This window comes from Falco punctatus (assembly GCF_963210335.1).
Source record: "Falco punctatus genome assembly, chromosome: 12".
NCBI lineage: Eukaryota > Metazoa > Chordata > Aves > Falconiformes > Falconidae > Falco > Falco punctatus.
Window position 1 is genome coordinate 28,319,962 of NC_137592.1, and position 25,018 is coordinate 28,344,979.

General features: G+C 41.3%; 2 protein-coding genes and 1 long non-coding RNA gene across 8 annotated transcripts in view; 2 read left to right on the forward strand and 1 right to left on the reverse strand.

Moving 5' to 3' along the window:
• EPHX1 (epoxide hydrolase 1) overlaps nucleotides 1–6,948 on the forward strand; it is a 42,643-nt gene extending 35,695 nt beyond the window's left edge. Inside the window, exons 11-13 of one of the 4 annotated variants that reach the window (XR_013931579.1) lie at nucleotides 193–747; nucleotides 2,303–3,514; nucleotides 4,250–6,948. The gene's annotated coding sequence lies outside the window, so the exon portion shown is untranslated. Of the gene's footprint in view, nucleotides 1–192; nucleotides 748–2,302 lie in introns of all 4 variants that reach the window. The other 3 variants (XR_013931578.1, XR_013931580.1, XM_080408756.1) reach the window with 3 other exon arrangements.
• TMEM63A (transmembrane protein 63A) overlaps nucleotides 6,372–25,018 on the reverse strand; it is a 31,290-nt gene continuing 12,643 nt past the window's right edge. For 2 of the 3 annotated variants that reach the window (XM_080408733.1, XM_080408732.1), the window contains 15 exons: nucleotides 24,837–24,907; nucleotides 24,308–24,388; nucleotides 23,553–23,676; nucleotides 23,060–23,193; nucleotides 20,615–20,752; nucleotides 18,617–18,770; nucleotides 17,768–17,874; nucleotides 15,994–16,080; nucleotides 15,329–15,391; nucleotides 14,188–14,350; nucleotides 12,979–13,084; nucleotides 11,496–11,663; nucleotides 8,534–8,649; nucleotides 8,106–8,168; nucleotides 6,372–7,496 (listed from right to left, as the gene is read on the reverse strand). In XM_080408733.1, coding sequence (XP_080264859.1) covers nucleotides 7,326–7,496; nucleotides 8,106–8,168; nucleotides 8,534–8,649; nucleotides 11,496–11,663; nucleotides 12,979–13,084; nucleotides 14,188–14,350; nucleotides 15,329–15,391; nucleotides 15,994–16,080; nucleotides 17,768–17,874; nucleotides 18,617–18,770; nucleotides 20,615–20,752; nucleotides 23,060–23,193; nucleotides 23,553–23,676; nucleotides 24,308–24,388; nucleotides 24,837–24,907 — 1,746 coding nt within the window. In that variant the 3' untranslated portion in view covers nucleotides 6,372–7,325. The remainder of the gene's footprint in view (nucleotides 7,497–8,105; nucleotides 8,169–8,533; nucleotides 8,650–11,495; nucleotides 11,664–12,978; nucleotides 13,085–14,187; nucleotides 14,351–15,328; nucleotides 15,392–15,993; nucleotides 16,081–17,767; nucleotides 17,875–18,616; nucleotides 18,771–20,614; nucleotides 20,753–23,059; nucleotides 23,194–23,552; nucleotides 23,677–24,307; nucleotides 24,389–24,836; nucleotides 24,908–25,018) is intronic. The other variant, XM_080408734.1, reaches the window with a different exon arrangement.
• On the forward strand, nucleotides 8,164–10,463 carry LOC308072225. The gene is made up of 2 exons (XR_013931586.1): nucleotides 8,164–8,497; nucleotides 9,997–10,463. It is a non-coding gene; the product is annotated as an uncharacterized lncRNA (long non-coding RNA).

Here is a 25,018-nt window from a genome sequence, read left to right on the forward strand (position 1 = left end):
CCTTGCTAGATGTAGTCCAAACACCAGTCTTCAAAATACCTTCCTAACTGGATTTTAAGGTGTTAAGGATGCTCATGCTCTCCCCGTGTTTAATAACCGAGTATCTGCCGTTTTGAGGGTAGGACAAACGATAAATGAGATTTAAGTGATGAGTTGCCATCTTCTTAAATGAGGGATAATCCCCCTTTGCAGCAATGGTTCAAACCAGTGCAGCTGATGAGCGCAGAGGGAGTACGGCACAGAGAACAGGGGAACGGAAACACGGGACGCCAGAACTAGACTCAACCACCCAGCTACCAACCAACCAACGTGACAAACTTCACCGTACGTGAAGACTGACTCACGACTGTCTCAACAGCACAAAAGAGGTGCAAGGAGGGAAACCAGCTGCTTCACCTTGCCCGTGCTGCCTGCCCCAGCAGCTACAAGGGGCCCAGCCTGCTGCCTGCAGCCCCCCGGCAGAGCCCCCCGCAGCCAAGGCTGAGCCAGGGGCGCTGGTTGCATCTGCAGTGGCTGCAGCCTGCTCTGGGCCCAGGGAAACGTGAAACTGCACCCTCAGCTCATAAATTCCTGCCCCCACTGGTATCCCACATCCAACGTGAAACCAGCTTTTGCCCATCCTGCTGATACTGGCTTCCCGGCAAACACTCCATCCTTCCTTCTCAGCACCACCCACCTGCTGTTGCTTCATTCCCAGTTGTCCACTGCACAAGAGCCGACGGGTATGTCCCACCCCGAGCTGTTCAGGTAAGCGGTGGATGTCCACGGCCTTCAGCCTTCCTCTGCGGAGGGGAAAGGCCCAGCCACGTCCTGCCCACCATGTCTGCACGGCCCCCCTCGCTCACTGCGATGTCGTGAGCTCGGGCTGCAGCGCTGCTCCCGCCCAGCCCAAGCGGTCCCCCCTCGCTTTTGCACTACGGCCATCGCTGCCTTGTAGGATCTCATTGCTGCTCCCAGTGCGCCCGCTAACCTTTCAGCTTCCCCACATGGAGCACAGCCTAAGAGCAGCTTTGTGGCCAGCGGTTCTTAAGCTCTTCTGCAACCAACCCTGCATTGCTGGGGTGGTTTTTTTATGTAAATATGCTTTTATCTTGAGTTCTAGGAATTCTTGCGCAGCCTCCAGGAAACTAAGGTCCACCCCTGCATTTTTGTCTCAATGGAATTTTTTTTTGTTTTTGCATCATCCCCAGTCTTTTGTAGCTGATAGCTATCAGAAGGCATTCTTAAAAGTTTCAGAGAAACAGACCCAAAGAGGGATTAAGTACTAATCTCACACAAAGCAGAGGAAGAGCACTACAGAACACAGATGCAATTCTCCTAACTTCACCACTATGTGTTTTCCCTTTTGAAGCCAAATAACAGAACTAATGGCTTAAATGATTCCTCTTAAAGGTGCACAACCGATTTGTTCCTCAATGTTTGCCCCTTTCTTCCTAGCAGATTCTGATTCCTGGTCTCAGAAGGGAATAAATCCTTTCTATTTTAGGAACAATTCTGAAGTTACAGATGTCAAATATAAAAAAGTAAGAAAACGCTACTCCATTCTCTAAAGCTAGAACCCTGTCATAAAAAAAATTAAATGCCTGCAACCAAATTACAGTACTTATTAGCAATTCTTTAAATTGCTTCCTTTTTAATTTTCCTCTGTGGAGATTGCTGCTGGTTTTATTTCTCTATGTCTGTAGATGGAGCGGGGGAAAAAATACTGATAATTCGCCTTAGGAAAAAAAATATTTAGAATTCAAAAATAAGTTTTGACATGGAACCTCCTCACTTGAAAGAAGCAACTTTGTCCTTCACGTTTCAGGAGAGCTGGCTGTAATAAAGCCAATTGATCTGAAAAGCCAAGCATAAACCACCACTGAACGCACAAAAGATTTTCTTACAGGAGGAAAGGGGAGCTGTACACAAAGATATATCTTACATTCCCTCTGCTCTCAGTCTTCCTCCTGTGCTGGAACTTTTTTTTTTTTTAAATAAACATCTGAGACGTGCAACAGATAGATACCTTTCAAAAACAGTCACCAACTACAGTCACAAACTTTCACCCTTTTGTGCCACTACATAAAAACTGGAGGTTCACAACACAAGCAGTAGTGAGACAGCAACAAAATCTGGCTCCTGTTTTATTCAGGAGTACCTTATGACATACCATACATTAGATTTCTAGAACTCTATTTTAAACATTAAAGAGTGTCTTCATTAACTATTAACCAGCACTTTAAATTACATTGAACCACATTAACCACTGATTGTAGAAACAGATATGAAAACTTCCCTCTCTTCTTCTTGATATTTACAGTCCCACCCATTCCCACCTGAATATCACGTGCAGATCTACTAGAGAGCGTGCCAGGATATCAGATCTTGCAACTGCTGTCCTTGTGACTTCTCGGAAAAGCTATCTTACTGCAACATCTACATCTAACCATCAGTTTACAGCCTGAAGTGCTTTAAGGCCCCAAAATGACACTATCATATCTGTGTTATATCCTATGTGTCGCGTATCTATCACATCTCAGGGAAATGGTAAGATGGGCTGAAGACCACCAGCTTTGTATCAGTAGACATTTCCAAACCAGGACTGTAGTGGAAAGAGATCTCCATCCAGAACTGAAGCTGGAAACATATTTGGCTTGTTAAGCTAGTGAAATTCTTATTTAACACACAGAATATTACTTTCCACTAGCCATAAAAGTTGGTCTTAAGGTGAGACTTTTAAAATCCATTCAAGAGAGAAGATCCAATACACGTTACACCTGAACTCACCTAGGAAGGCAGGAAACGAGCTGCTACAGAAGGGAACAAACCCTCCTCCAGGAAAGCAACGTTTGCCTTCAACCAGGAGTCCAGTCACCCCGTAACGGAGACCGCAGGCTCCCTGCTGGAAGAGACTGGTAGCAGAGGCACACCGAGTAGGGAGAAGCAGCTTTGTATACTACCCCAGTTAATTCATGGGGCCACATCAGCCATTTCATCGTAAGAATTAAAAGCTAATTATGGTACATGCAACAGAAAAGACAGCTGTTCTTGATACACATTCTCTCCAAGCAACAAATGCTTACAGACTGCTGATAAAGAACAAGTGAAGATAACACTGGAGCTCTGCGTCCTAGCACACAAAAATTGGGAAGTTGCACTTGCTGCAGCTGGAGATGCTACAGCCTAACCAATAGGATGTCAGATACCAAGCAAGAGCCAGAAGTTAACCCAAGAACTGAAAAATTAAAAGGGAAGCATGTTCTGTTTTAATGACCCAGTCTTCTGTGTCTCTACATTTAGTCATTTCCTTTCTGCTTTGATCTGCCAGACAGCTGTCCTCAGAAAGAACGAACAACTTCTGTACCTCTGAAATCTCTGAAACAGGCACTTGCAGCTGTTACAGACAGGTGACAAGCAGAACCATTCAAGAAGTCTTGTCCAGATTAGACAGAGAAGGAATTTGCAAGATGACTTTAAAAAGACACACGTCCTCTTTGCAAGTTATGACCCTGGCCATCACTTGGAATTAAAAGTATGTATTTCCTTGCATTGTTGCAGTTTGGAGACAACAAAGCGTGTCTTTTCGTTGTACTCAAGGGACTTGGGTTTGTGTTAGTGACAGAAAAAGACCCCTCAGCCCCAAATCTTCCTGGGCCTCTTACCTCACTTTCACTAAGAGCCAGGAGAACAACGCTGTGGCCTGCTGCTTCTAGGACAAGCCCACCTTCTTCAAATGCATAAAAGTGAAAGGCTTCCAAACACTAATAAATGTGTATCTCTGTATCACACACGAGAAATGCTAACTGAAAGCTGTGTGGGTAAGCACAGTGGGGAACTGGATTTCTGTAAGACAGAAAGAACGTGGTCCAGTGCTACACTGAAGCATTTACAAACTTGGCCAGCGGTGAGATCTGCTTTGGCTCAGGACACACACGGGAAAAGCCCAAAGGAAAACAAAGCGTGAATGTGTGTGCCTGATACAAATGAGAAATCAGTTGGGTGTTGAGGATGTGTTGTAATAAGGCAGGAGGTAAAACGGATTGGGCATAGAGTAAGCTCTAACTGGCACAGAGCTAGGTCTATCTAAACAAGCCAGGTTTGGGGAGGTTGGGTGGGGTTTTTTGGTTGGGCTTTTATTTTCTTGTTGTCTCAGCATACCATATAGCATTTTCTTCACCGTAGGAGAAAACAATGTATAGTGAAGTCTTTGCAGAAGTGTATGAAATTGTACAATATCGAATGGGCTCTGTTCTTTGACTTTTCCAAGGTTGTCCCCTCGGATGAGTCAGAGAATCCCGTCACAGACCGCGCTGCAGGGCTTACTCATGCCTGAGTGTCAGACTTGTCCAGGATTCACGTTCCACCAAAGCACTGCTGGTGGCGGCTGCTAGAATGCAAGCAAGGACCTAGCAAAGAGCGAGGTGGGGAGGAGGAGTTGTTCCAACTGAGCAATGCAAGGCAAGCAGCAGGTGCTGGATCTCAACAAATATGGCTTCTGGGAGCTACAATCAGTAACTCCAGCTGGGCCATTTGCTTAGGCTTCCTGCCAGAAGATTTATAAAAAGAACAGTAAAGAATGTGCAATGACTTTAAATATGAATTTCAAATACAGTGTAGCCAATATCCACATTTGTTGAGGCTTCCATCCCCCAGCTTTTCTCTAAGGCTCAGCAAGGAATGCAAGGAGTTTCTCCCGCTGATCTAATTTTATCCTCTCAGAGATATCCACCAGCATGAAGGAATGAATTAGAGCCAGTGCCGTTTCCTAATTACTTCCAGCTCTCAGAGACAGACCCAAAAGATACTAGGGCAGCAAGCACAACATAGCAAAGCTGATAAACCAGCTTTTTAATTGGTGTGTGGCTATATATGGAGGTCTTGCGACATTTTCCTAATAGGTGATTCCAGCCTCTACTCAAACTAGTGCATGTCCTAATATCAGACATTTCTATGAGTTTAACTGCAACAAAGGACAGCAGCAAACGAGAACAGCTGCCACATAAGTGAAATATGCAGGTGGTTTCCCCATTAGACATACAAAGTGGTTCCTCAAGTGCCAGCAACAGCTATGTGGCAAGGTGCAACTTTCCATTACCTGCCAGGTTTTCCATATTCTGTATCTGAAGCACGTTGGCATGACTGGAGGGGCGTTTACTGAAGAGCTGGCCCTATCTGTAACAAACCTGTGCCAGCCACAAGGAGCTTCATTACTAAGGTTCGGCAGCCTTCCCAGCACAAAAAGGAAATCCAATCACCAAGAGGTTTTGTCTTTGAGATATCAACATACAGAACCTCACAGTGAATATCCAAAGTCACTCACTCAAAAATGTTACACCACAGAGCATAAAAATTCTGCAGTGCCAACCACTATAAGCAGGTCAGGTGTGGTGGTAGCTGAATCATTTGATTCCTTAATTAGTATACATAAGTGTCCACTATTTCTGCAGAAAACTGTATAAGGTGGGGTACAGCAGCGAAAAATGAGTTAGAACGATCACAGACTTCTGATCCAATTAATACAGCAGGCTCCATCTCCTCTCCTTGTCCTCACATCCACGTGAGACCCTCAGGAGAGAGTATAAAATGTGGAGTCTGCTGGGTGTTGTTTTCTCTTGGTTTGAATAGCAATCTTCAATGGCAGTTTGTATTCAGTGTACACACCTAGTAATATTTTTTTTTTAGAGTACAACTCTAGTAATACCATGATTACTAAAAAAATTACAATGTACATACCACCTCTAGTAATACCACAATTGCTAAAATCAAAACACTTACCCGCACCCGCCCCAACCCTCTGACTAAACCGTAACACTGATGCAATAGTATAAAAGACGCCTGACACAAATCCATGCCCCCCCACTAGACAAGGCTCCTCACTTGCCTTCTAAGAGCCAGGAGTTAGGTGCACTTCCAGCCAACAGGACAGACTCCTCCTCGGGGTTATCAGAGCTCTGCAGGCTCCTTCACGCAGCAGGGCAGGTCTCCCACTCAACGTTCTTCCAGAGTGCTGGTCTTAGGAAGCTGAACGCAGGCCTGCAAGACACTGAACATCTGCACACACTTCTTTATGGCGCAAATTCTACTCCAGTCCCAAGATGTTGCTGCTTCACAGACATGCTAGAAACAGCCAAAAATCAGGAACTAACAATTTAACTACTAACAGGCAAACAGAGGGCTTGGGAGGGCCAAAACCTTCCCTACCCAAAGTTCACCAAGATTCATCCCCTAGGGAAATATACAAGTATTCAAATCTCTTGTGGGATGTACTGTCATTCCAAGCCTCATGGCAGTGCTCTTATGAACAGCTCATGACACTGACCATGCTGCGAGGCAGCTAGCAAAGGAACTGTTTCAATATAAAGAAAAAAATAAATCAAGACAGCCCAAAATTTCTCCAAACTCAGTGTTTTATTGCTTCATGATTATTAGTTACACTTTGACATGATGTACCTTTGAATAAATTGGCACCTACTACATAATTTAAAAACTTACTATCTTACAGCTCATATCATCTGTAGAGAAAACCCAGAGATCTGGCATTTTGACCCAAGATTAAAAGAAAGATAAAATGTTTGTATCCTTTATTGTTGGCAGGTGAACTTTCATTGTGGAAGGCCCTTAAAAATAGTGAACAGAAACTAGCAACCTATAAATGCCTTCCAAAAAATATATAAAAACAGTATTAAATTAATCACTCCCTTCTTTACCCCAGCCTTTTTGCTTTGGTACTTTTAGTACCCAAGTGCACAGTAACTCCTTCACCTCTTTTAAAGAAAAAAGTAACATGACCAAGTCTATACTGACTACTTTGGGTGACAAGAGGAGAGAGTCCCACACACCACTCTCAGCGCCCACGCAAACAGCATTTTCATCTAAAGTGACATTGCTTCAGGATTTAACACATCAAGTGATTGATAAATACTAAAGGGTTTGCTGGTTTTGGGGGTTTTTGTTTGTTTTGGTTTTTTTTAAATATTTATTTTGAATAAATAAATGACCGCTGTAATAGCTCCATGTGCTTTGGTTACCAGTTACCTATATGCAGCATAAGTTATCTTCATAAGGCAAGTGATGAGATAGCATAAGTAAAGTCCCTGAGGATCAGCATCTCTGCGTTCAACATGTTTGCTTCACAACGTGTGTAGACAGCCCGGAAAACAACCGGTCCCAAGGCATCTGCTTTTTAATCTCCGAGCACAGCTGCAGACCACACAATGAATTATTTCTGTACCTCTCCTGTAGGCAGGAACATGTAAATAAAACAGAATACTCAGGTGGTGGCGAGGGGAATTCGTTCTCCTAATCCCGAACCAAGTGCTCCACCTTGTGTTAGTCCTTGGCGTTCAAAGCGAGCCTCCCGCTGCCTGCTCGATAACGGCAGGTCCCGCAGAATAGCTTACGGTTCCTTCTGCCGGGGAGCAAGCGGAGTCCATGGTGCCGTATGACTGCTGCTCCTTGTGGGCAAGCACCGTCCTTTCTGTAGAAGGAGAACGCAAAACTCGGGGGACGTACATCTGAAATCACAAGCGTTAAGGATTTTACTGGTCTGTCAAAGTATAACGTTGGGATAATTCACCCAGGATAATTTTTCCCCTTGCCACTCTTCTTTTCATCCATTTCCCGTTCTTCACCTTAACACCTAAGGCCTTTTACACCCTCACAGAGGCCTTCTGGTGCAACATTCACTCGCCTGTACTTGCAGACTGTGGCACAAAGGCCTCTATTTGTCTCTTACTCCTACGTCCCTTCCAGTGACGCGGCAGGTAAGACCTGCTACACACATCACAACTTTCAAAGTCACAAAGCAGTGGCAACTGACTGCATTTGGCAGCTGTCCAGATGTGAGGATGTGCCTGGTGTAAACCCCAGAACACAGTTGTACAGAGCTGCTAGAAGTAGCGCGTCTCAACTACTCCCAAAACATCAGCTGGAGGTACTTCTGGAACACCACCTGGGAACAGTCAGGGAGCCCAGCTGCAGAACTCTGGTCCCACGCACATACGGGAAGCCCCACAAGTTCATCCAGACTAATATGTCCTACACAAGCTCTTTGGTAAGCAGGGTGAGAAATCATTTTTTTTCTAGGAAATGTAAGAGAATATTAGTAACTCTTAACTTCTTACAGAAGATGTTGGGATGGCTGGTACATCAGCGTCATTTCCTCTTTCACCTTGCGTGTCTTCTACCTGTAAGCAGTAACAGGTGGGGAAAGGAGAAGAGACGATATCAAATTGGTAAGTCAAAACAATACACGGAGACTGTAAGCACCCAAAAACCTGCAGAGACAGATCTCTGTGCAGTGCCGGTACTCTCTCCTCCAATCCTCTTCCATACTTCCTCCTCTCAAATTCAGCTCCTGCTAACACTGACAGACTTCCCACTGTGCCAGGCAGCCTACCTCTGCCATCAGCCCTCTTCAGCTGTCTCACCCAGAACAAACATCTGTGAGCAGACGTCGCTAGCGAGAAGGCACCACAACCCGCCAGGAATAGCTGGTGCTACATCGAGCGCACAGGTAGGTGCTGAAAGGTGTTGGGTATCCATCGCTTACCTTGTAATTCAGTGGACTCAGGTACTTGAAACAGCCAAAACAAGTGTAAGCCAAGCAAATAATAATTGTGATGTTGACAACTAGGAAGGTAAACATGGTTGTAGGTGCTTTAAAGCCTAGAAAAATATCCAGAGAATACAATATAAAAATACATAGCAGGAAAAAAACCCCAAATTTTTACTTATCTTTCCCATTTTCAGAAGCCTGTGGGTTGTTGGGTATTTTTGTCCTTAGAGGACTGGGCATGCTACAAACTGGAGAACTTCATGATGCACAAAGCTCCTTGACTGGTAAAACTGCTGAAGAAGCTGTTTTCCTAGCTTCCTGAAAGGCCAGGAAGGGCGGCTGCAGATACACAAGACTCAGAGGGATGCTTCACCTCCTCCCTCCATCACCTATTCTGGACCCACTTCTAAAATACTTCCATTAACTATCTGTGAAATTTAATACAGAGACTGCATCTATTAATTATGATGATGGCACCAAACTAGATGGCTTGCAAACAACCCAAAGGGTAAAAAAAATAATTAAATAGTCAAAATTATCTTGACAGATTAGGTAACCCCACCCTTTTTCAAGGGAAAAACAAAACCCGAGAAATAAACAGTAAGATGAAATTGTATTTAGAAAACTGTAAATAACTACAATTTGGAAGGAAAAACGAATTGTAGGTATGAGGGATAACAAGCCTGTTGCACTACAGAATACAAGTGACGAGTACAAACTGCAAAGCAGTCAATAGTGTGATGCTATCACAAAACACGGGAAGAGGAAAAAAAAAAAGGCAAGTCCCTGGTACCTACACAAAATAATTTGGTGCTGCTGAGCCTTCAACTTGAGCAGCCTTGTCTGTGTAGGACATCACAATAAAACGTGGACAGAATTGGGGGGAATTCAAGGGAAAGGAACAAGAGAAGAAACCTAGTAAACATGAACTAAGCTGAAAGGTAACGTGGGGGGAAAGCGAGAACTATAGGAAAGGATACAGTAGCAGCCTCTAGTATGGAAAAAGTTATCATGATTACAGTGACTTATTCTCCAGGTCTACTGGGAAATATTCTGGAAAAAATAATCTCGCATCAAAGATGCTGTAAATAAGATTGGGGGGGAGGGGGCACACAGGGCAAAAAAACCACAAAACCTAGCCGTTTCCAAGCTTCTTCAGTCAAAAGAGGCAACACTGATCCTCAAATATTTTTGTGGTAACCCCAGCACATGCAGTGGCACAGAACAGAGAAGTTTTACTTTTTGGCAGCAAGCCCTGCACAGATCCATTAATGAGGGAAAAAGCCCCTGAGAAAGGGGTAGCGGTCCTTCCAGCCTTACATTAATATAACGAATGAGAAAAGAGCAAATTATCACTGTACTCTGCAACCAGACTGAAATATCCATACCAGGCAAACTATACAAACCAATGACTAAGCAATTGAGTTATACACGCCATAAACTGATTTATTTTGCAGATAAGGAAGCAGAGCACGCTGCCGCCTTCTTCCTTCTCTTTGGAACAAGAAGCAGCAATGAAATCAATGGCAATGAAATCAAAACCTCAAGTTCCTAGCTCTCAGGCTCCTACCACTTGGCTAGACTGCCCTGTGCACCGACAAATCACTGAACGCCAGCCAGCGAGGACCCCAGAGGATCATCTACACTGACAGAGCCAACCACGGCAATCCAGCCGGTATTTCCATTACTGAGGTCTGTGACAAATGATGGTTTTGCCACAGATGCAGAACCAGAAAACATTATTATAAAGATTTAGTTTTTACTGCACCAGATTTTCCTTCAGAACGTTTTTTAAAGAGGCGTATCAATTGCTGTGTGTTTGGAGTCGATTCTTCTAAAGCGTGCTCTAGAAATTCTGCTGTTATTTTAGAGGACATAGATTTGTTGGTTGTAAAGACAGCTCTCAAAACACAAGAAAAAAACCCAAGCTCTCAAACACACAAGTAATGCAGGGACATCTGCTCAAATCCAAGGACAGCCTGAAGCAACAGTTCCAAGTGCCTCTTACCTCCAAGGGAAACTATCGCTAAAGTTAGATGACAGTCTGCCAACATATTTTTTACTACTGGTATGCTAGAAAAACACAATGCAATTTGTCATCAGTGCTGCAAAAGCAGAGAAGAGGGCAAAATACAGTTAGATACCAAGGGCTTCCTTCCCAAGAAGGGAAGCTTGACTACTTCCAGCATCGCCAGTATCCCTGTTCCGTGCCAAATGCTTCCTCCTATATCACAGATAAAAAGCCATAAGCTATCACCTACCTCTTCTGAAGTCAAAGCTGTCAGTACACCACAGCCAATACTCTCAATGCTAAGTATTTGCAAAATACAGAACATCGCTATTCTTAAAATAGATTACACACAAACCGTGAGTTTTTAAATCACAATATGGGGAGGAGAGTCACCACCTCACCGCAGCCTTCCATGTAAAGTCTGACAGATGATGCAGAACACAGGTCTTACTAGCATTAGCCAACATTAAGTTTTTTTCTAAATGACAGCTGTACAACAGAGGCAGGAGCCAACTCAACCAGGCAAATTAAACTTATGCACAGACTACACAAATGCAGGTACTGAAGCCAGAAACCATCTTACTAGGAAGAGCTAATTCTGAAGAGATTTTTGTTTTATTTAATGATCTTTACTGTCTGTCACTCCACAGTCCAAGTGGTCAATTCAAACTCTACAGATTTAGGGAACACACAATCCGTAAAATTAAAAATATGAAGCTCCATGCTGGCAGTTTCAAGTTAACGTATCAGCTGTCTCCATCAGAGTATCTTATGCAAACTTGAGTACGCTGCAAATGGTGTATAATTCACTGCCACAGGTAACTACGATGACTACCCATCTATGGAAGCAAAACTAAAAGCCCACAGAGCCTATGAAACTCATCATTTAAGTAAGTTGGCAAGAGAGCTTGGAGCAGCTTCTAGGTGGAAAAAGGCAATACTTACCTAGCCGCAGAAATGAGAAAAAATAGAGCCAGAAAAGGCAGAGAATTGGAGCTGCGAGGGCCTGATTCACAGCTGCAAAGTGCATCTTCTTCTCCAGCTTGGCAGGGAGATACGCATAGTAAAGGTTGTAACGGTCAACCATGTGCTTCAGGAGTATGTATATTAAACCTGGAAGGAAAAAATGGGAGAGCCAAGGACAGTTTGTTGAAAACTCGATAAAAAGCAGCAATTCTGCGAGATCTACACTAACCAAGTGACTGAAAATCTAGACACCAATGGTGGATACAGCCCAAATATGAAAAATATGAACAAGGTACAGCTCCATGACACCAGCCTGCTCCTAAGGTTGTTGCATCCCCAGCCCAAGACCCTTGGGATCTTCCCATCCCTCCCCCTCTCCACACACTTCTCTGCAGCACCACCCGTGCTCCCTGAGAGAACCCCGAGCTCCCTCCTAGCACTGGCACATGAGGCCAAGCCAACAGGGAAGACCTGGTAACCGCTCTACCACTGTACTGGCAAGGAAGAAAGGTCTAGCAGGGCTTAACGCCTCCCTCTCAGCCTTCAACAGACTCATGACAATTTCAAGTCAGCTATTTCTGATCCCAAAAAGCAGCCAGTTACTGCTGTGACAGCTATGAATTGCAACAGCTCTAGTATGCAGCAGCACATTCAGATATTTACAACTACACACAAAACAAAATATAAATAAATATCAAGTACATTGTAAAAAAAAATAAATTGGACGCATTCTCCTAATAATAAGGTTGTTGATTAAAACCAGTTCAGAACAGTATCTAATTCAGCTAATTATATATGTTCTATCTAGCTCTCTAAAGTTTTGGATTGGAAAAGGAAAACACCGACTATATAAAATAATTTAGTACTACTTATGCCTGATAAACAGGTTTCCAGAGTGGAAATATCTGTAGCTGCTGAAATGATTCTTTATGTATAATTCTTACGACAGTCCAGAATCTCTGTGAACGAAAGATGCAATAAAATAAGACTTAGTTCCTGTCAGTTACTAAAGACAGACAACCGTCACGAGTTCTAGACAGATTGCTAAGTTTCTTGCACACCCATACGGCATTTAATGGCCAGAACAGGAAGATGAGAGTAGTCAAAGCTAGATACTTAGTCAACTTACGGCAGAAATGTTAAGTTTTGTTCACAGGACAGAGATAAACCAACTGAGTAAGAGAAACATCTGAGAAAAAGGAGGTCTGTGACTCGGCGATCTGGAGACCCTCCCAGGGTCCGGTAAGACTGCAGCTCCTTCAAACCCAAACCATTTTATGATTCTACGATAATTTACCATGTTCTGCCCTGTTTTTCCACAAGAAGGGAAGGACACTTGGATCCAAGTCCTAAGGTTTATCAGTATTTGAACCGGAATAAGAATGCAGAACTGGGCCTTGCAAATCCTCCCACGTGACCCCATCTCGCTCACACCGTGCCCAAAGCTCATCAGAAAACTTACCGAACGGGACAATGATGGGACACGTAATGCTATAGGCCATGATGACAGTGAACACACACAACATCCAGGCATACATTGCTCCAAATTCATATTCAAATGCTTGTTGCTAGGAACAAAAACAAAACACCCAAAACACTCATGTCATCTATCAACATGCCAGGAGTTATAAATAGATTCACTAAAGCAACAATTCACCTTCTTTATTCTCTCCCTATGAAAGATAAATTTTATTTCCCTAAGAGGCACAAGTGACATAACTAGAGATGAAGTATTATGCGTTTTAAGCATCTGTACTTACAGAAAATATACTGGTTCTTTCACAGCCTTAAAGTAATTTCTCAGGGAACCTGTTTTCATCTACAAGAAGCAACAACTTAAAACCACAGGGCAGAAAATAACTGTGCCAAACTCAAGAACCTTCACCTCACTGCAGATTCCACTGAATCTCTACTGTTCCTTGTGTCAGCTTTTTCAGTAGGGAAAGCTCAAGATAACAAAGCTTTGTTGGGGTCAGTATTTCCACTTTCTCCTCTTGGGATGAGGAAAGCAGTATAAATCATTTCAACCAGAGCAAGGCGTAATACACAACAGTTAACAGAAGTGAATGTTTAAAAGCATCTTTTAAAATGGAACCCACCCACCCATTAAGAAAAAAAAAAAAAAGAAATAAGAAAAAAAAGAGAACAGGACAGCTGTACACAGGCTTAAGTTCCCACTGTAACACCTGACATTTCCAGCAAGATGACATCTGGAAATGAAAGTCCACCACAAAATGGAATACAGACAATAAGGATGTATTTTGCTAGGTGTCTGTTCATATTAAAAGAAGTTGTATACACCTGAGGGCCGACAGAAGAAATTAACTACAGACAGATTTCAATTTTAAAAAGCCTGAAGTTATAGTCTATAAGATAAAAATCAGAATTATCCCATAAAATCCGAATCATAAAACTCTGACTTGGAGCTACGAACAGAATACTACCTGAAGCTCAGAGCTTGGGTTTTGACTTCTGTTTCTGACTTCAATAAATACCTCCCCATTACCTGTGCTGCAAATGAAGGGAATGCGAACCTGTCACAGATGAGTGAAACAAAGGCCAAAAAAGATGAGAGGAGATGATAGTTTATGGTACAAGGGATGGGGGCTCCCGATGTTTCTGATAACGATCAGTCATTTAATTGCCTCTTGCTAAGGAGGGGTTCTAATACCTGTTTAATATTTTTCCTTTCTGCTGTGGACTTGGCCATTATCATCCGTATGGTGTAAAGGATGAGGCCAGGCAGGCGCAGCAGCTCCATCCCGTTGCCAACAAAAGCAGAGGCAATCACATAGTTCACAAAGAAGGCTCCCTGGTCAGGCAAAAAGACACACCTGCAAGGACAGACAGCAGACACTGACTATAAAGCAGACAAGCAAACACAGCATACATACAAAGGATCCCTACTGCTTTTGGAAATCTCTTACCATAAGGATAATCATTGGACACCATGAGACGTCTGAAAATCTCGTTGGAGGAAAAAAAAAAAAAAAGAAAAAAAAAGAAAAGCAAGAGTACTACATAGCTATAAGCACAGTAAGTGGAGTACACTGTAAGAGCCTGGCTGAGTGAGTTGCAGTTCTGATGAGGAATCAACTGCTCAGGAAAAGACACAGCAGTCTGATGGGTGGCTGATAGCAGACAAGAGCATCATTTGATGTCTGCAACAGCAACCCAAGACAAGATGAGATAAGACTGTAACAGAATAATTGTCTCTCCTAGCTCAGTAACTCCTAATTGTCTCCCTGTTATGGATTTTGAAACAGCATTTGGAAACCTAACTATGTCCTAATAATTGTGTTCTGTTCTTTCCCTCCAGCCAGTCACAAGAATTTATAATAATCAGTATCTGCAAATCTGCAATGCTCGTGTAAAAAACTTTCATGTTTCTTAGAGTCAATGTTTTTTCAGAAAGCGAACTGCTGCAGCTATTTGGTCTCACTGTAATCCTTGGGAAAATCACCCGCCCATGACACACAACAATCCTCAGTATGTTTTCTGGTCCCCTCTCACCTGCATCTCGCCCTGTCCTTTATCTTCTACAAAATTTGTAAGGTTTTGGGAAAATAATTGTCTCTTTATTGAATGCATAGATTAGCTAGCAGGAGAACAGTTTGGATTTCTTCACAGCAAAGTAACTTGCATTCTCCTTCCCTTATTCAGAAGCTCAACATCAACACACAGCAAATCAACTGGGCATCAACTCAACATCAACCCCTAGCAAATTTTAACAAGCACTAATCAATGTTAGTCAACAGCAAGAAAAAAAATAATCCCAAGTATTCCTGTAGCAAAGAGTTGCTAATACTTACTCCAGCCTAACTGCAGAATCAGACGATTCTCTGTCAAACAGCCAACGGAAAAAAAAATCCAGGCTGAAAGAAAGATGGTTTATGTCATTCAGTCTCCAAGAGCTCAGTACTGTGTAAAATTGCTTCTCTTTTCAAGCAGTCCAGATCAGGACAGCAGATAGAGAAAATTTAATCAGATAATCTGAACACTACTTTAGCTTTATCACGGTTATTAATAGTCAGAAATAGGAAAAAAAGATACAGATTCAACCAAAACAGAAACATCCATTTATACTAAAGTATTAAAGATTCATTTTTAGCAGTTATTACATAGATAGGCCAAATACATGTTACCTGGTTAGCCAGGGAAACTGTAAGACAGTCAGGAAACTGGGTTCTCAGCTATGACTGTGAGTATGGGCAACTTTTAATTAGTCATTGATCTTACAAGGTCTTAAATTTCTTTGCTAAATGAAAAGTCAGCCTTTGGAAACTTGAAGGGCTATGAGGTCCTCAGATGAAAGAAGAACACTGAAATCCAACACGGAATGACAACATAACCATACACAGCTGGTGGGAGTGGAGGTACGCCAACTATACCTCAACTAGCAACTAGAAAGCAGAAGTAATTTGCCTCATATAATGGAAATACTCAAACAAAACACTGTTAAACTATTATTCTTTACCTGGTCAAACCGAGGGAGGGCAGAATCAATACCATGAAGATCAAAAATATGTAGACTTTATGCATCATTATTCTATTCTCTGCAGATCTACCAACAGAAAAAGTCACCAAGTAAGAAACTCATGCAAAAGACTTCCACACATGAAAGATCTTGCCCAGAGAATGTCAGCACCTGTCAGACTTTCAGCTTCCCCTACAATATCACATTGCTACAAGATACTCTTAACACAAGCATCTTTGAGGTATTCACTAGTTTGGACCAAGCAGGCTCTCGGTGTCTTCTTGGGCAAAGAAAACATTTATGAACATTAATCCAGACTCTGGATTAGTATCACTACAGGTCTGCACCACAAGCAAGGGGATGTGTGACAATCACAGCTGGTGATTGTATCCAATGATACTCACATCTCACAACAGCTTGTAAACAAACAGCTCTTCAAGCGTTATGCCAAGAGGGACTAGGCAGTTCGTAAAAGGGCACCACCGCCAAGAAACCAGACACTTAAACAAGGTACTTGACTGCCTTTACCAAGTGTCATCTTCGGGAACAACATGACACTGCTAATCCTATACGCCTACTGCAGTAGCAGGAACATCTATCCACTGACACACTGTTGCCAGAAAAAGCGCAGCAATTGCTATAAACAATTCAGACTGTTAAAGGTGCTATCTGATAGGGCATTAAAACGACAGAGGTTTTGTTATAGGATCATGTAGCCCTTGGGCACTGTGGGACATATCAATGTAACTACACCAAGGCTTGAAATCAGATCTGCGATCACTAGTGACTAGAAAACTACTTCAACTGATTGACAAAGGCTCAAAGTTCACATGCCTAGTACAACCACTAAGAAAAAAAAAAAACAGGTGATGAAAAGCATTTAACTGATGAATAAACAGCAGAATCTGGACACAGTGTCTTACAAGGGAATAGTACAAAAAATTTTAAAAGTCAAAAAAATTTGACCTTACAATACAAAACCAAAAACCGGGTGCAGACATGATGGAAAAATGAAGCTGTGATTCAGCGTGCAGTATCATGCTTTTATCCGACTAGGTAAACTGGGGACAAAGTTACATCAAGTTATGCCATCATCGTCCTGGTTTCGGCTGGGATGGAGTTAATTTTCCCTCTTCATAGCTGGTACAACGGTGCATTTTGGATTTAGCATCAGAATGATGTCGATAGCAACAACTAAAACATCATTGTGTTAAATAGTGCTTACTCCAAATCAAGGACTCTTCAAGTTTCCCATCCCTGCCAGTGAGCAGACGCACAAGCAGCCGGGAGGGAGCAGAGCCAGGACTGCTGACCCGAACTAGCCAGAGGGATATTCCATACCATAGAGCATCGCGCTCAGTGTATAAACTGGGGGGAGTTGGCCGGGGGCTGCTGACCACTGCACAGGGATGGGCTGGGCATCGATCAGCGGGTGGCGAGCGACTGTACTGTGCATCACTTGTTTGTTTCCCCCTTGTATTTTATTCCTTTATCTCCCTCCTCTCTTCATTACAATTATTAATCCTACTTTTTTCCTTATTTTTTACGTTATTTATATTATTAAACCATTCTTACTGCAACCCACAGGTTTTCTCTTTTTCCAGTTCTCCTCCCCATCTCACCAGGGGGTGGGCAGGGAACGAGTGAGCAGCAGCATGGTACTTGGCTGCTGGCTGGGGTTAAACCATGACACAGCCCCATGAAAAATAAGCACTTTCTCCATATATTTCAGTAATTCAGTTGATAAGGCCAAATAAAGGAAAACCTTGCTTACTTTGTCCAGTGGGACTCCAGCAAAGTTGAGTAATAGACAATTGTTGGTAGCAAAGCTGAGAATGACCAGAGCAAGAGCGTTGGGAAAAACTGACTGACGATGGGATTCTAGTAGGGGGAAAAAAAGTAAGAATAAGTATTAAAAACATTTTAAATGCAGCTGCGGTAGAACAGAGGCTGCAATATTTTGCTTTTCCTAAGTTACAGCAGGTTCGACTGCAGAAATTTTATTCAGATACAGTCTTAAAATGAGTGAGTGCTCTGCACTGGTGTGCAAAACAAAAAACGAGTAGGATTGGGAATTACATTCTATGAGAGTGAAGTCTCACAAGCAGTTTTTATGTAGTTTACACTAGCTTGGGCAAGTACTTAATAGTTTGCAAGAGACTTTAGCTGCAGTCAAACTAGGACCAGATACATATGCTATCCTGTTTTAGATCAAATATGCAAAATAAAATCATGGCATTTTACTTCAGAGTTTAAAATCTGAATTCCCCCTTCACACCATAAAAATCAACATACAAGTTGGACTTAAAATTCCGCTTTTGGCAAAGGTTTTTGATTTAGAATTATGTAAATTGGGAACGCATACTTTTACTACAAATAAGACATTTATAATAATACAACATTTCAAATGAAATTACTTCAGCCTACTATCAAGGAACAGAAGAGGACTACAGTCCCAGTTCTGGATGTATGCTTTCAAATCAGCAGTTACATAAAACAATCCTGAGAATTTCAACTGAATTTAGCTTACAGATATCGTTTCATTTTCTTACTACACACTTCATCAGTTTATTAACATTTTGCTCTGATACACAGCATGATCCAAACATATGGTGATACTCACGTTAAGGTAGTGAATAGGTTTAGTGACATTGAACTTGTCCATGGTTGAGATGATTATGGAAGGAGTAGTAAGAAAAAACAGCACAATAAAAAGAAGCAAATTAATGCAAGCCCATCTAAACCACCATTTCAGTCCACGCACTGAAAGATTTTTCCTGGGGGGAGAGGAAATAAAAAAAAAAAAAAAAAAGGATGTAAAAACAAGCAGTACGTAAGCATTTGCTGTTAAAAAAATTACATACTATCTGTCAAGTAACAGGTGGCCTTGGTTTATAGCCTTAAAGTTACATACAAAGCACTAGGCAAGATCCAGTTGCTATTAGAAATAAAGAATGATAACATAAACTGCACTTGCAGAAGAACATATTTAGTCTTCCATAACACAAACACAATGTCTAATGTAGTTAAGGTTTGGGATGAAACAATTCCACTGTTTAATACGGAAGTACTAAACCAAGTTAGAACAAGAAGAGAGAGACTGAAGATGATACAGAGAATTTCTGCAAGGAGACTAACTATCAGAGGCAGAACCTACCAAGATTTGATTTGAAAAAAAATAATTAAGGAAACCCCTGTATCCCTTTCTGCCATATTAAAACAGCAACCACAGGTCTTAAACAGGTAAAGTTCTTAAATGTTATCTAAAATGGTTCCCAAAAGGACTGGAATGATTAAAACACCAGCCAAAGCCAAGTCTTTAGAACAGACAAAGCAGGGATACAGAGGGTCAGTAACATCTCCAATTATGACAACTCTTAAGCGAACCTAGGTAAGTAACTGGGCAAATCCCTGTGCCACCTCTTATTCAAGGGGGAGCGGAGAAAAGAAAAAAACCAAACCCCACCCCCCAAAAAAAAAATAATTCAACAAAACCCCACCATCTTTCCCTCTCAAGAGTTTAGAAAAGATTTATACATGCTTCAACCCACCGAACCTCAACAATCATTCCTTGTGTCCGTAAGACAGTGCCTGAAGAAAGGAAGAGGAAATGCGGCACACATGCATGCACGAACCCTTTCATGAAAAAGGCAGATTAAACTGACCCTACCTGGAAAGCAGCTTGCAAGAGATTTTTAATTCATGTCTCAAAATAACACAGCCACAAAAGACGCGGCTAAGAATCACGGTTGTTCATTTTATGGTTAAAGATTCTGTACTTTATTCCTAACTGCAGAACTAGCTGTAGACAAAAACCTCTCTATTAGAAATAGATGGCGTAGTCACCTTAAAATTAATTTTCTATTAAAATCATTCGGAGAAAAAGTGTACTTTAAAGAAGTTATATACAGGTGAAATACAGTTATTTGTGCATGTTTGTGTCTCGCCTGCACTTTTGCTTAGGGCAATGGTAACGTCACAACAAATTTACAGTTATATGAACAGGGGATTGTATTGGCCCAACCCTAAAGTTATTTGCAAAGCAACTGGAAAATGTTTAGGGATTTTTAGCCTATAAGCATGACAGAAGGCATCACAGCAACAGTTTAACTCAAAAAGCATTTATCTATTTTCTGACACTCTCCCGTAAGCGGTAAGTTAAGTCTAGAAAATTTATTGGGTCAATAAAGAGATGTCAGAAGACAGACAATACTTCACAGAGTAAATCAGGTTATACTCGCCATGTAGCAACTCAAAAACATTAATACATACTTGAATTCTCAGCGTTGACACCAAGTTGCTTTCCTCAGATCTTAACAGTAGGCATGCATTAACCTCAAAAAATGAAAACACTGAGGCACAAAGTCTTTTTCTTTTTTTTTTTTCTTAGTTAGTTAACAGGAGCTGCAGGTACCAGAACTTCGGGGTGGCAAAACTCTAGTCAGCCTCTGAGAGGCCATTCCCAAGGTCAATGGAGAACAAAAGTAATGGAAATAAAGATGCAGATCAGCCACATCCAAATGCTACATAAAATCTTAGTTTAGGGTTAAAGAAAAACACACTCAGCTCCCTTCTAAACCTACATTATCATAAATAAATGGATGCAAGACAGGAATCTTACCAACAAATATTCTCAGGATAGGGAGCATATGTAACCTCCCAGTTTGATATGCACAGCTCCCTGCTGTAGGATGATGGTTGGGGTTCTCCTTTACACTTAATACTCTGACATTTGCAAGCATTGAAGTCCTTAAGGATACTGTAAGGTAATAAAAAAGGAGGAGGATTTTTCAAATTTTTACACTTGAAAGGGTGCATATATAATGAGAAAGACCAGGAATAGTGATAAAGCTTTTTTTGCTTTTAATAACCAGAGATCAAGATAGTACTTAAGACAAAAATGTAACATTACATTATGCATGTAGTGACCACCATAGAAACAGTTAGTACCACAGGTCTTTGAGATCTGACAAAGTTGGAAACAAAAAGCAGTCTTGGTTTGAACTGTTCAGTGCTTCTACCAACATGAACAGCAATTACTCATATTAATATATAAAAATAAAATAAATCAAAACCTGAGAGCATTGGAACAAATTAAAGACAGCCTGTTCCCCAAACACCTCTACGTAATTACAGCTGTTTTCAAATCAGACTAAAGGATTAGTCTGCACACTCGTTTCATTACACAAGTATCAAAACTAGACAGTTTTGCCTTGAGTATGAATTCTCAAAGTTTTTCCACTATGCTGGTATTCTCACAATTCCAAATATTACCCTTTTTCACCCACTCCTAAAACAATCACAATACTTAATTTTATCTTCTAATATGAGCTGATTGACAATCACCACATTTAAACGTGTCCAGAATAAATGCTTTCACAAACTTCTCAAAACACAGCAACAGAAGTGCTAGGCATATATTCAGAGACAGTACAACCGTGTGTGCACCGTTGTGTAAAAGAAGTTCCACTCCAGATAAGCTCTGTTACGCTAGCACGGAAACAGTACGTATTATATTTGAATGGGTAGACTCTAAAATTCCTGAACACACTTGTTTCTCTGTTGTGCTCTTAACATAAAGAAAACACAGAACCACACACACAAACATCAAACAAACAAAAATAACCCCCAGTTCTTTACCTTACCAGAATTCAAGTAGCAATGTCAAATTGCCAGCATCTTGCAGCAGTAAGTATTTAAGAAAGTTAATTACACTTTGACAACTTATCTTTAAAAATACATAGAGCGCAAGCTTTAGGGCTACCAGCCGTACTGCCCAGCACAATCATTAACAAGCGTCTACAACCACCCAACTACATGAACCTCGGTCTGGCTTCCTGTTTCTCCCATGCTATTTCAGAATGTTGTGGAGCAGAACACCTTAGTAGGCTAAGGGCACCAAATAACTTCCCAATTTGATGGTAGCTTCACATGTAATCTAATTAATTTTCCAGGGAACGAAATCCATCACATCAATTTCAAGCTAAACAAACTAAAGTCTTTTCAGTTCTTGATAATACAACTCAGAACTGCCTGTAGTGCAACTCAGAACACATGCGCAAGGAGAGACTATCCCATCAAAATTGTATACAACAAATCAGCAGCTAGAGAATGAACTTCATTCTTATGAAAATGCTTACTTCTTCTTTCAGTTTCACATCTTAAAATGTTATTTCATGCTCTAGATTCTCTAAATATGGCGTGTAACATCACAAAATGATGGGAGCAGATTTCAACACACCATCACTACTCAGTTAAAGAGCAGATAGAATTCCTTGCAAGAATTTGAGATGTTGGAGAAAGTTTTTTTCTATATCCTGGGCTTCCTTGAAAAAAAAACCCTGAAAGACTGGCTCTCTAACATGACTTCAAGGCCAAAGGAACGCAGACAATTTAAATCAGAGAGGCTATGAAGAAAAGAAAGAAAAAACCCACATGATCTCTTATTTTTGTCATACAAATAGTATTCTGCTTCCCTTTAACCACTTTGTGTTTGTTAAAGATGTTTACAAAGTACCAACAGAAAATGAGAGGCTATATGCATTTTCTCTCCAGATGACCGAGTAAAAAGCACTAAACAACTGATATTACGCCTACATATATATCTACAATAACAGGTAAAAGATACACATAACGTGCATCTATCACCTATGGCCAGGTCAGTCACTGCCTCTACTTTGTTGAGATGACTAACTAGCAGTGTAATTTGCACCCATCTGGACCATTTGCACAGTAGGAAATGGAGAAATCAGTAAGGCAAAAGCCAGTTAGTCCAGCCTACTATTAACGTACACTGATGTACTGCATCCCACACAGAAGAGAAAGGCTCCTTATCCCAGTAAATGTCCACAGCCATTTACTTCCCATGACATTTTCTTCACCTGAAGTATAGAGGCTAAATGCACACTTCCAGGAGAACTTACCGGAAAGCAAAGCAGACCAAATCCACAGGACGGTGAAGAAAAAGAAGAAAGGAAGAAGAACCAACATAAGCAAACAAGCAACACAAACAGGAGATCAGTTGTGCTATTATAAGAGAACAAACAAGACAGCAGACAAAACTTACTAGGTTGCCATGGATTTCTCTTGAAATGTTACAAAAGCCATTCCCAGTGGGTTATTATGAACAGCTTGTTCCTCTTTTGCATATTCTTCCATCAGTTCATTTTTAACTTTGGTATAATAATCTACAGCATCCTCCTGTTGGGAAATTGATGACTGTTACATCCAAGTACCAGAAGACTAAAACCTTCATTAAAATACAGCTTGCACAAACCAGAGTCCCTCTTCCTCATACTACTTCCACAAATTACAAATCACATCACAACGTGAAGACAAACAAGCAGGAAGTTTTTCATGTGCTTCAATTTTTGCACTAAGATTACATTTCAAATGTTTTGGGGAATTCCTTCTGTACAGTGCAAGAACAAGAAGGATGAGCTATCTGCGATAAACGAACAAAGAATTTTCTGAAACTCAATGAGATGTCACACAAAAACTATTCTCTACTCTTCTAACCATCTACCTAGCCATAACTAAAAGCAAACACAATCTCTTACCCTTTCACATCCTCTCATTTCACAACAGCAGAACTGACCACACGGCTTAGGGTTGATCTGGACCCGCTTGCCATACTTTTGATGCAGGTGTTCATAGTAGGTCAGGCTTTTTTCTGCCTGTTTTCTGGACAGAAAAATACATCCATAACATTTCGCAAGAAAACAGTACCAACATCAAGCTTAGTAAGAATATAATCCCCAAGATAAAAAGTTATGTCAAGGACCGATAGCAGTTTAATCGGTCACCAAAGATACTCACACACACCTTACTTCGGCTACTTAGCATAATTTATTTTCAAGTCTGTAGTAGCGTTATACAGCCTACACTTCTAGTGAGATTCCAGGAAAAAAACAAATCAACAATGCTATTCTTGTATAGACCAGAAGGCAACACTTTTCTGTCCTGTGACCAGCACGTCTGGCCAAAGAAGCAGGGTCACAGAGCTATTAATTCAATAGTTGGGTTTTCCACTTTGCACTGCCTGACAATAACCAAATACATACATACATACATAATCAGTGAGTCAAAGCTTATTTTACGCAGCACACAACACATCACACCTACAAGACATAAGCTGAACCCCACAACTCACTCCAAACACTGCTGAATCTAACTGAAGTCCAGACCAGGACTTTAAGAGCAGAATTCATTTCTAGTATGGGCAAGCTTAGTACTATTGGTATATGCTGATTAAAGACTGGCAAAGCATTCATAAAAACTACGGTAAACTCCTGTAGATTACAAAAACATGTACCTTTTTTTGAATAGGTGAATAAGCTTGGCTACATCATAACACAGCTGGACCTCCAGCACAGTGCAAGTTGGGTAGGCAGCACTGAAAAGGAAGCAGTACACGAGAACATGAGAACAAACTGCAGAAAATACAACAAAGAAACTGTTTCAAAGAGTATCACTGATGTCTAACTGACGTCTCAATCACCCAGGTCATTTCTGAATGAGGTATGGTAGAGCGTTGCTGAAAGTTCCTTTAACACCAGATGCACAGCATTACTCCCAAGTAAAGGCCATGTGGGAACACGAATGCAAGGTGTGGATACACAGCCACCTTCTTAGTTTCTAATTTTAAGACCAGCTAACTGTCTTTATTGAAATACAGTGTTTTCTCAATTCTGTCTAAGGAGTAAGATATGCTTTTAGAAGACAGATCCTATAATGAATTTTAAACAGTGCAAAATTCGAAAAGCACGTCTGCTTGGGCAGGTAAAACTACTAGGACAATTTAAAATCTGTTCCTAAGAATACTACTCAAGTACAGAACTTACGTAAAATGGCCCTGTATCGTCTCTTCTTTTGCATTTTTTGGAAGACCAGTTATAAACAATGTGCATTTAACCTGCAAGAGAAAAATGCAACCCCTTTGAAAAGCCACATCACAAAAGAGAAAATAAAAATATGAGGAAGGCAGCGACATAGCACAAGTAGCTGCATCGAAGAGGGGGAAAAA